General features: G+C 32.3%; 1 protein-coding gene across 2 annotated transcripts in view; it reads left to right on the top strand.

The window, feature by feature from the left end:
- jef (major facilitator superfamily domain-containing protein 6 jef) overlaps window positions 1–12,533 on the top strand; it is a 104,436-nt gene that overhangs the window by 53,904 nt on the left and 37,999 nt on the right. For both annotated transcript variants that reach the window (XM_068357365.1, XM_068357370.1), the window contains exons 3-8: window positions 1–178; window positions 2,204–2,371; window positions 2,542–2,769; window positions 3,040–3,189; window positions 7,700–7,855; window positions 8,033–8,146. The exon at window positions 1–178 is cut by the window's left edge and continues 116 nt beyond it. In XM_068357365.1, the coding sequence (XP_068213466.1) occupies window positions 1–178; window positions 2,204–2,371; window positions 2,542–2,769; window positions 3,040–3,189; window positions 7,700–7,855; window positions 8,033–8,146 (994 nt within the window). The remainder of the gene's footprint in view (window positions 179–2,203; window positions 2,372–2,541; window positions 2,770–3,039; window positions 3,190–7,699; window positions 7,856–8,032; window positions 8,147–12,533) is intronic.

The following is a 12,533-nucleotide window of genomic DNA, read 5'->3' as shown; positions in this document are numbered from 1 at the left end:
TCTTGCCCCGTTCTTCTACCACAAGCGATCAGTCGAACCAGAGGATGATTTTGAAAGACTTTTGAACGACGGACAAGTTCCCTTCATGTCAACTCGGCCGCTATGGAGAAGCAAAAGAGATACGCCCTTGCCCAAAGATCATGTCATTGGGAAGTCCCCTCATGTTGTCCATTACACGGTAAGTTCTTCAAGGTGAACCTTAACAAATGCACAGATAAGGACAAAAAAAAAGTTCTTGGCTGCTATAGTGCTGATTTTTAAGTATTTTTGCTGTTCATGATTATTTTATGTAGCAAGTATGAAATTGTATTATGCCTTTTACTGTTATTTATTGTTAATACAAATCTAAAAAGGAATCTATGTTTCTCGTACATTTAGAGGTTACGTCCAGGTTTTTTATATTGTTAGTGTTAATGTATGTTTCATGAATCTCAGATTTTTTAGATTCGTATCTTACCGAACAAAATATAGTTATTAGCATGTTACTGGTTTCTTTGCTGATTTTATTACAGTACAACATTCAGTGATACAGTACCTTATCATTATTCTCATGATATCAAGTTTTGATATTTTTATTATTAAAGCTGTTCCTCTGGTAAATTTAGATTTGATATTAAAGTTTTTGGACACTTGATAATATGCATGAATTGGAAATATGAATGTGCATTGTCCCTTTTTCTTACGACATCTCCAAACTATCAAAGAGGAAACTTGGATTTCCCTGGCCGCAGTAGCTTGTGAATACCTTTCCCACATTGAAAAGTCCTTGGAAAAGTTAATTGGCAGGCTGGAAAAGGAGAAAAAACACTTCAATTATTATAGCATGAGTTTGGTACCATCTGGCATTGCCTCTGGAAGAAACTTTTCTTACTACTGCACGCAAAATCCTAATACCTTTGGGAATTTTCTGCATACTTTGGGGATGGGTGTTAATCTTGTTGCCATTATCTTTACTATGATTTACCGTGGTAAGTTATTTGGATGCTTCCTCTGTAAATCAGGGGCATGAACTATATTTCCAGTATCTTAAAGTCCTTATTATGTTTGCCTTAGTGTGCACTGCTATTTTATGTGAAAGCCTTCATTGTAAACCAGAACGGTAGAATTGTCTCAAATAACTTGAAATCAACACGAAGACTTTTTCATTTCTTTTACTTTCTTAAATGCTTAAGCTCCAAATAGATGACAACACTAATACCTCTTAAGAGAATTTCAGAGTGAATTTGGCATAAATTTCCTAGATATGTTTCTTCAAATGATGCGTATAATATTGAAGAGAAAGAATTCTTTGCATTTTAAATACAAAGCTTAACTCCTGATGAGTTATCTCTGAGAGCTGATTGTTTTCTACTATCATCTTATGAATAATTTAAAAGTGCTACAGATACCCTCAAAGAGAGCATCTCCTGAACCAGTTGTTTTCCCTCTCTTTGAATTGCATAATTTAGGGAACAGTAAAGCATTCTATTGATTAGTTATCGTTTCTTGTAAGATTAGGTGGCTTTCATGCCTGAGGGAAACTGCATTTTTTTCCAATCTCTACTTTCTGTTATGTCAATGACAATATTGTTTTAGGAGCTTCGTTTATCTCAGCCCTCCACAATGTTTTCTCAGTTTCCTTAAGTCTAGTGCAACAGGAGCAACTGGACTAAATGGTTCGTAATGATGTGTTGAACAAATTATTGATAATTGCTACTTGCTCTCGCGATTTTGTAGACCAAAATACTTCTTCACCATTTAGATGGAAATGTATTCTTTTCTTGAGATTTAATGCATGAATATGTGGAATTGTTCCAGAGGTGCAGAGAAGCTATCCCTCAAAATTTCCTGTTAAAAATCCGAACAATCTTATTAAAAGGATTTTCCCATGAATGTAGTTTGCTTATGGCAGTATATGTAGCTCTGAGTTAATGCTCATTATATAAGGCTATCATTTTATGTATAGTCACATCGAATTAATTCATTTTGTTTCCTACTTACCTAGAAGAGATTGTTTTATGTATACTTTAATTTTATCTATAACTGAAAAGAAATTGCATCAATTTCCTTTAGATGACTTAAGAAGGCAGCGCACTCTGAATACTTTTTAAAATCACAGGTATCATTGATAGAGAAATGACCATATTCAGTCTTACGTTAAAAGCTTTCATTTTCCGTTTTCATCAAAGGCTTTCTTGTTCTCATAATATGGATTTTGTTTCAGGTAAACTTCAAGGAGTTTAAAGGTGCCGAAGAAGACTGGCTGTCACCTCCGTTTTCGAGTATCGTGTACAGGTCATCTGATGTGCACAAAGTATTTTTCTTGCTCCTCCTTCTTGTGCTACTTGGAGAATTCTGCAGCAGTCCAGCTATAACTCTCGCTGATTCAGCAGTAAGACATATGAGTGAAGATAGTTGCGTAAACAGATTATATTGCTTAATTAATAAAGAAAGGTTAATGATTTGAAGTTTTACTTCACTCTACAATAATCAGATGCCAAAGAGTGTACTATATTTATGATATATGATCCAGATTGCGATTTTCACTATAGATAATTTCAGGTACTGACCTATTTGGGAGATGAGGCCGACCACTATGGTCGCCAGCGAATGTTTGGATCCCTTGGATGGGGTTTGGCCATGTTCTTTGTTGGTATAGCTTTAGATCATTCCACTGCTTTTCCCGGTCACCCATGTGGTCCACATGAGAAGGAAAGAAACTACACTATTTGCTTTGCTGTCTTCAGTGTACTCATGGGTTGTGCTCTTATTACAGCCTCTCAATTTAAGGTAGGCCTAATTCTAATCAATTGACATTTTTACATCCATTTTCTAGCTATTTTTCTTAAGGCTTTAGAGGATTGAAATGATATTGGACAATGAATTAAATAATTTTCAAATGTATTATTTTCTTTTATTAAATAATAAGTTAAAATTACGTAAATTTTGTACTGTGCATGGAAGATATACAGTACTTTTTATATGGATTTTGATTATCCTATGTTTTCACCTACCTTTGTTACTGTTGAAAGGATCATTTTTTTCTATTTCTCTTCTTAGTTTGATTATACAGAACCTGCAGTTCAAGATGATGATGCAGCAAAGGAACCTGTAGACAATGGCCCTCGACCTTGGAATGAGCCCAAGATCCCCATGCAAGAGCAGAAGTCGCAACGACAGAAGCTTGATGAGGCGATTGGCAATATCAAAGTGAGTAACCGCAGGTTATATTGTAGTATTTCTATCATTTTAACGAAGAGTAAAGGGTTTACACTATGCCTGTGTTGGTGAACTAGGATATACTGTAGAATATAAAAAGAAACATTTTATATATGTCTGGGATTTTTTCTCTTTTTGCTCCTTGGTATTTTCATACTTTATCTTAAACATTTCTTAGAAATACATATTCAGAGTTGACAGAGGTATAGTTATGTAATTATAGATTAATAATCACACATCGGTTATAGAAGCAATTGATAAATTATTTTTTTGCACTCTATTGTTCTACTAATAATGTAAAGTATTGGCAAATCATCTCTTTTAAACTATCATCATAAAGAGTATCTACTTAATCATTACTAGCCAAAACAAGTGCACGTTAACCATTCATCTCCATAGGAGGTTTAGAGGAATACAATATAAGGTGACTTGAAGTATTTGTATGCCAAGTACACAGTTATAATGACTCTTCATCCTATTAGCATTTATAGAAACCTCAGCCCTTGTGCTTTTCTGGACCAGTGCTCTGTACCTGTAGAAGGACTTTGCTTCTCGTACATTTTGAAGGGTATGTACTAGAAATTTGCTCTGCGGCTGAGTTTCCAGTTTTTATTTCCTTTCAGTCGGAGGAACCACATTTGCAGGAGACAGACTCACAACCAAACATATTTCTTGAACGCACGTTTGAAAATTTACGTGTGGTGAGCATTCAGTGTTATGAACTAATCATGCAATGGCATTTTGCTTTAGACTGCATGAGTGAAGGACACTGGTGTCTTATCATAGCAGAAGTTATATTTCATATTTTTTTTTTTTATTGATGGTCATACAAATTTAGCCCGTATTTCTTTTTCTTTTTTTTTTCCTTATGCGTTTCCATGTATGCGAAGAAACTTTGTAATGAAAAGAAAGTTCATCATTATATTGTGTGGCGACTTCTATTGGGGAAAGCTTTAAGTGAATATCAATAGAACATTTTGTTTGTGATCAATAGACATTAACATTAATTTGTTAGGTTTTTTAGTGATGGAGGAAAATAATTTGTTTTACTAATGTGTTAGGTAGTGAGATTCCTACTGAAAACAAAAAGGCAAATCCAATTGCTCCAATAGAAGAAATGCCAAAGTTTTATTGCATGGTTAGCATGACTTTTTTTATACTATCAATCAAGTTTGAGTCACCGATTCGAACATGAACTAATCTTCTTGATATTATATTGATTGCAAAATCTATACACAATGCTGTGTTTTTAATCACTTGAAATTATCTGATGTTTCAAAGTTGTTGGCTTTGATACAAAATTCACTGATCATAAGTGAAGTAGTTTTTATTCCTAATGTGGTAAAAATTACTTCATGAATTCTGAAAGAATAACATTAGGATAAAGCATGGTGAAAATAGAAAATGATTCAGGCTCTAAAAACGATGTTATGAAGAAACAGAAGTTTTTTTTTTCTCTATGGGAGCACAATGTTTGACATTGTAATGCTACGAGCTAACGAGCTGTACTTCTTTATAGAACACTTTCTTAACGTAAAATCTCTTCAACCTATACAAGAGGAAAAGATTATTGCCATGTTCAAGTTTTTGTTTGTTCATTAAACAAATGTACGTACTTTACAGACCATATAACAGACCATATAATGGGGCCTTTTTCTTTTATTGTATCTTCATCCAATTCAGCATTCGTCCTTGACAACTAATTGAATGGGTTTTTTTATTATTAATATTCTTTGTCTAGTTTTCTGCTTACAGGCTAGTGTATTGCAGCAATCTCATTTTATTTCTCTACTACTAAATTTCAGTCTCTGTCTACTTTTCTTGAACAATATTTCTTTATCATCTTATTGTTTTCACTTGGATTGTTTGTTAGTTTATTTTGAAAGAAAATTAGGAAACTTCTCTGTTCTTGATATGTCTCTTGCTATTTTATAACTCTAGTGGCTGCATGATAGCCTCTTATTTCTAAGGAAAACTTAAGTGTAATAACAAAAACTTTTTGGGAGGTATTTAATGGTTGTATGATAGAAAGAAAACTATTTCAGTGATGTTCTGATCTTAAAAGAAAGGTGTGGGAACGGATACACATTTTTATTGATTTGCTTCACCTTTCTTTCGGAAGAAACTTACATACAGCATGAATTGGAACACTTTGAGGGGAAAGGAAAACTAAATGTCTTCATTTTCTAAACTATATTACTTGCTTAAACTAAGACTCTAAACATAGAAACAAATACTTAGTCCCTCACACATCTGACTTTTACATTTTCAAAAATCTGAGCCAAAAATTGTTTTTGATATCGAATTCATTCGGCTTTGGAATGGACAAAGGGAAATTTGTTCACCTACCTTTGTCAGAATATAAACTTAGACTCTTTGATCTGAAACTAAACTAGAAGGTAAACTTAACCAACCAAGCTATCAAGAGAGATGGAAATTTATCTCGACTCCGTTGTAAATATTTTGCTATTTGTGTGCGTATATATATATATATATATATATATATATATATATATATATATGTATATACATATGTATATATATATGTGTATATATATGTATATATATATATATATATATATATATATAAATATATACATATATATATATATATATACATATATATATATGTATATATATACATACATATATATATATATATATATATATATATATATATATATATATATATATGTATATATATATACATACATATATATATATATATATATATATATATATATATATATATATATATATATATAAATATATGTGTATATATATGTGTATATATATATATATATATGTATATATATATATATATATATATATATGTATATATATATATATATATATATGTATGTATATATATACATATATATATATGTATATATATATATATATATATATATATATATATATATATATATGTATATATTTATATATATATATATATATATATATATACTTAGAATCGAAATCAATATATTACTACCATGATAACTAAGCTTACAAAACGTGGCTATTTGTGACAATCTTGTCACAAACATATACAACTTTTAAACTTCCGATAATGAGTCACACATGGTTTTTGGTATAGAATTCCATCTTCATTTGGAATGCATGACTAAAGTGAAATTCTTTTCTAAGTTATTCGACTTCATTAAGGATTTTAACCTAAGTTATGCATCTGAATTGAAACAAAATTGTGAGAAGACTTAACCAACCAAGCTATTTCGACAGATGTAAGATGAATTCCACTTGGTTGTATGTTACATGTTCCTACCGAATTCAAGTTTTGTACTTAAAGTCAAAGTCAATATATCTACACAGTGCTAATTAACAGCTAAGTTCGTAACAAGCAAGAAGTATAGAATATGTATCAAGTAACGAAAGGAAAAGTGATTGAGTGATTAACATGATTAGAGTAATTTCTCTCTTATCAACATCGTCAAACTCATAAGGAAATAATACCACAGATCCATTTGTTTATACAAACCATAGGATGCCTATGAGGTCACCCATCTTGATGACCTCCAATAAGTTGTATTTAAGAAAGGAAGATAAATATGGCTCAATGGAAAATTAATCAGAAATGACATTTAGGTCTTTGACTTTTGCTAAATGCAATTGACCTTGATTCAAGGAAATTTTTTGGGTAGAAACATTTACATATGTATACACACATGTATACATGTTTGAATATGATATGTGTGTACATGCTCATACTTTTAGGTATGTATGTATGTATGTATGTATGTATGAAGCTACTATTGAGAAAATTATAAGCTAGATTAGAGCTAGTAGTTTTTAGTTGTTAATATTGTCAGATCCACACTGAAATACGTACATACAAACTATACATTGAATCAATAAGTGACATGGACTACTAAGACGTTAGCTGCTTGATGACACAACATTAGTCGAATTTGAAAATAGATGCTGGAGGCTTAATGTATAGTAGACCAGCCCTTTCCTTCAGGATATTTCTCTGGATAAAGTCATTGACATGGGATACTGTTTCGCGCTAGGAGTGGCAAATTATTTGCCTTGAGATAAACCAATGGACAGTCAAGGCAGGATATCTCGTGGAAGACTACAGTTTCAATGGCATCAAACTTTAAATAATTTGCTTCTATGTATAGGAGACAGCAGGTTACTGTTTTAAAACCTTTTAGACTGGGTTTTAATCAGATTAGCATTTAGTTTTAAGCGAATATGGTTTTTCTTATAGTTTTATGCCCCTACTGGAAAATCTTAACTTGACAGACAGTGTAAGTAAATTCCATGTGCCATAACCTATGTAATTTTATTATTATTATCAAAAAAAAAATTATTCTACCTTATGGATGACCATGTTGCAGAATAATTTTGGGGGCAAATCTTATTAAGAAGTATTTAACAGTCAAATCTATTTTTATTAATATGTAAGTGTATTTACTTTGCAAATTATACTGTAGGTCAATTATAAGATTAAAATGTATCTTTATGGATTTTTCAGACAAAGATATTCGCTCAAACCATGAAAGAGATGCCAGAATGGTTCGTAGTTCTACGCGAGTTTAAGAACTTGCGATGTGGAGCTTTTCTGGCAGTTGCCTGGTGGATGGGCGTTGGCATTGGCCTCATCTTCGCTTTCCTCTTCTGGCATCTTCAGGTATGTCTATAAAGTTGCTGCAGAACTCCCTGCAGCTTTTAAGGGTATTGATTTGAGAAAGATTAGGTTGCGTGGAATACTTCATGGAGAGATGATAAATACAGTGCTGCGTAATATACGCTTTGAATTAAAGCAGAAATACGCAAATAACATAAAACAAAAATAATTGATTTTCAGGACATTGGGGGTACGCCAACTGTATTCGGTATTGCGAGTATCATGAATCATATTTCTGAAATCTTCGCATACTTCTTCAGTTTTCGACTGATTGCACAAATTGGACACGTAAAGGTAATATTTTGTTTGACATGGTAATTGGGCTTTGTTCTATTTTTTAAAACCATTTCATAAACCAATACTTAAGTAACCACATTAATTCTGATAATGGAATGATGATATAGTTTTGCTTTAGAGTATATCATAGATAATTCATGAATTAAATACATCCCATGAAAAACCTTTAATTATTGATGCATGTTACAATGTTTCCCTATTAATCTATAGTTGGATTATTTTATTTGAAATTATAAACAATAGTAAAGGATTACCTGGTAATACCCCGACGAGTTAATCATAAATATAGCAAATAGGGCTGTGGTTACATAGTCATATGGAAGCATTTGAATAAGGCAGTTTGTTTGTGTCCCGCAGTTGTGATAGTTTGAGTTAATTTTCTGTTTTGGAAAAGCCATGATTATATTTTGATAGATCTATATACTTCTAAGAATTAGAATTTTACAAAGTCATCTGCTTGGCTTTTCCAGAAAAATATGCGCTGATTAAGGTTTTGTGTTGACATATATTTGTGAAAGGACTTTTTATTACATAATTATTCTGACAAATTGTTTATCACCCAGAAGAAGTACTAAGATCTGGAAAAGTCAAGTAGATATCAAACTCATTGAAGAATATTTTAGAAATCCAAATGGAGCAAAGGCCTCCACATGTGGTTCCAGGTAAGAAACAAAATGAAAACGTCCAATTTATACTTACTATATGGATATAACTTGAACTACTGATCGAAGTAGTCCAACGCTTTACTTTTTTCTATCACCCTTGACTGGCTCCCCTTCTCTCAGTATTGATGAAGGAGCTGGCAAATATTTTGCAGTATTTCTCACTAGTAATTGCAATTTCACTCTGTTTGGTCTATATAAAGGTTTTATGTAGCTATCAATTATCCTTGAGTAGTGAATTGATAAGCCCTTCAATATTACTTTGATGGATATAGACACAGTTTCTTATACTAGTTAGCCAGTTTCATTGTAGTCTCTGAACAAGCTGTATCAGGAATGAATTTTAATAATTCATTTGCATTTTTGTGTCACCTTTTATTAAGCTTATTGCTATATTAACCTTAGCATTAGCCTTGATTTTATCAATATGGTAAGTTACATCATGTGCATTGATTCTTTGTCTCAGTCGTGGGTTGCCTGGGAAGGTAATTTCACAATTCCTTCCTGTCACAGTGACCCCTGAAAACCATCTAAAGTATGCATTGGGATTCAATGAAAATTTTATCAGAATTTCATCTGTTGCCGCTAGAGAGTTATGGAGTCCTTTGACTGGCCAGGCAGTACTACATGGGACCCTTCTCTCTGGTTACGGTTCTTTCCCTTTGCCTACACAGACACCGAATAGTCTGGCCTATTCTTTACAGATTCTCCTCTGTCCTCATACACCTGGCAACACTGAGATTTCCAAACAATTCTTCTTCACCCAAGGGGTTAACCACTGCACTGTCAGTGGCTACTTTCCACTTGGTAAGGATAGAAGAGACTCTTCAGCTATGGTAAGCAGCTCTTCTAGGAGAAGAACACTCCAAAATCAAACCATTGTTCTCTAGTCCTGGGTAGTGCCATAGTCTCTGTACCATGGTCTTCCACTGTCTTGGGTTAGAGTTCTCTTGCTTGAGGGTACACTCAGGCTTTATTAAAGTTTTTATAGTTTATATAGGAAATATTTATTTTAATGTTGTTACTATTCTTAGAATATTTTATTTTTCCTTATTTCCTTTCCTCGCTGAGCTATTTTCCCTGTTGGGCCCCTGGGCTTATAGCATCTTGCTTTTCCAACTAGGGTTGTAGCTTAGCATTTAATTATGATATTAATAATAATAATAATAATAATAATAATAATAATAATAATCTGAGAAAGGTGAGATGTCCGAGATATCTCAATAAAGATTAGATGTTGTTGCATAATAATATGAAATGGTTCTTTCTCTTGTGGCTGTGGATTAGGGAATGCAGTTACCCACTACTTCCTTCGATCTTATTGACGTACTCATGAGATCAATCTAGTTTAAAAGGAATTCCTCAATTCTAAGTATAAGAAAAAGGTGGATTTAGTTCCAATGGTTTTTAAAGACACTCCTTACTGAATTTGTGGTTACTCCCACCTCTGGTGCACCCATGTAGCTTAATTTTCTAGATAGTTTCAATTCATCTCCATGCAACCAGTGATGGTTTAATACTGGCTAAGTCAGCGTCCTTTTCTTCTTCACTTTTTTCCTGTTTCTTAATCATTTACATTTAACCTATGTGTCGGCGATGAAAAAACCCTATTAAGCAAAAAATACCTTTGATTTTACTAGCTGGTGGTTTATTGCCATTAGGGGGGCCCTCTAAGTAAAGATGGTTGCCGAATACAATAATAACGTAATGCAAACATAGACTAAAGAACATTTCAAGCCTTTAACATTCCTGTCGCATATTTAGGCTATAAGGCTCTAAAGACTCAAACAGGTAAAGCATCTGTGTTAAAAGTCTCTATTTTAAGCTCCAATTCCATCTGAAGAGATGCTCATCAATACACTAGCAGGGCAGCGAATTTTTTTTTCCCAAACAGGGTTGCAGATTGGGGCGGGGCTTCGTAGGCAGAAAACAGAATATAAGGGTAACTCCTTTATTACGGCTGCGTTGAGATTTGATGGCTAACTAGCTCATTAAAGTTATGATCAGTAACTGCGTTCATAAAGAGCTGAAAAATTTACAGATAGCTTAATAATAATAATAATAATAATAATAATAATAATAATAATGATAATAATAATAATAATAATAATAATGATGATGATGATGATGATTACACACACACGTGTATATATATATATATATATATATATATATATATATATATATATATATATATATATATATATATATATATATATATATATTCATTTATATATATATATATATATATATATATATATATATATATATATTCATTTATATATATATATATATATATATATATATATATATATATATATATATATATATATATATCATGATTGGCCTATGAAAACTAAATGTTACTGAATAACCAATTTCCCAACTTTCTTACCAGTTTCATAGTTCGATTTGTGCAAGTAGCCTACAACCTTTCCACAACAAATCATCATCATTACTTTTATATCTATTACTTTATTGTTGCACCTGTTTAAGCATGTTGAAGAATAAGGGTTTTAAAAGTCTGTCAATTTTACGTGTTGATTTCTTACTCTACCTCTAGAGTTATTAGGTTCTTTGAATGGCTAGCTTGGATCCATATATCTAGTTACGGCTAAATTTTCCTTTGCCTACAAATTCAACGATTCGTCTGGTCTACTCTTTACACATTCTCATCTGTTCACTTTGAGATGTCATACGGAATGGTCATTCGACCAAACCATATATACTCCTGTGATGGAGATGTTAATACTGTTTTTAAAGAATAAACTATTTTAAAGTTAACTTACCTAGACTTTACTTGAAGATGTAACATACATAATCTAATCTATAACACATTGAAGATGACATTTGAAGGGAACCCAAATGTGTGTTAGTAACAGTAGCACACCAATAAATGGTGGCAGCGGTAAAACTCTTAGAACCAGAGAAAGATCTTCAAGAACCAGCGAATAAAACTCTAAGAACCAGAGAAAGATCTTCAAGAACCAGCGAATAAAACTCTAAGAACCAGAGAAAGATCTTCAAGAACCAGCGAATAAAACTATAAGAACCAGAGAAAGATCTTCAAGAAATCACCAGTAATGAATCTACAATTTTGACTAAGTATCATAGTCCACCGAAGAAATTAAAACATTTAATACCAACAAATAAATGTTATACAAACTGAGGAACTGGATCTTCAATCAACATCCTAAGAAAACCAAGGACTGACATTCAACGTTTACTAAACATTGAAGAAACATATCAAGGACGCACTACATTCAACGGAAATCGGACCGAAAACATTCACCCAAACATCAATAAGGAGAAACAATCCAGTGAGAGAGAGAGGAAATGACGACATCACCCTACGCCCATATAAACCGAAGCTAAGTACATTTTTTTTATTCATTTCAGTTTTGAACAGTGAAGTGTAGTTATCACGAGTCAATCGTCCATTATTGCTGGGGTGAGTGGTTTGTTAATCTTTAATTTTCTTTCATTTAAGGAAACTGTATTCAACTTCGAATTCTCGTCTAGAATATTTTTTTCTCTCTCTGCTAATTCCGTTTTCTTTCAGAAGTTCTCAGGAAATATCTTTGTATTCCGTTTTCTTTCAGAAGTTCTCGGGAAATATCTTTGTATTCCGTTTTCTTTCAGAAGTTCTCGGGAAATATCTTTGTATTAGTATCATTGTTTTGGGGGATTTTGTTATAATCTTTATCATTTAGTGCTTATGC

The sequence above is a fragment of the Palaemon carinicauda genome, chromosome 2, assembly GCF_036898095.1.
Source record: "Palaemon carinicauda isolate YSFRI2023 chromosome 2, ASM3689809v2, whole genome shotgun sequence".
Lineage (NCBI taxonomy): Eukaryota > Metazoa > Arthropoda > Malacostraca > Decapoda > Palaemonidae > Palaemon > Palaemon carinicauda.
The sequence above is the reverse complement of the archived record's forward strand: the minus strand, read 5'-3'. Positions and strand labels throughout refer to the sequence as shown.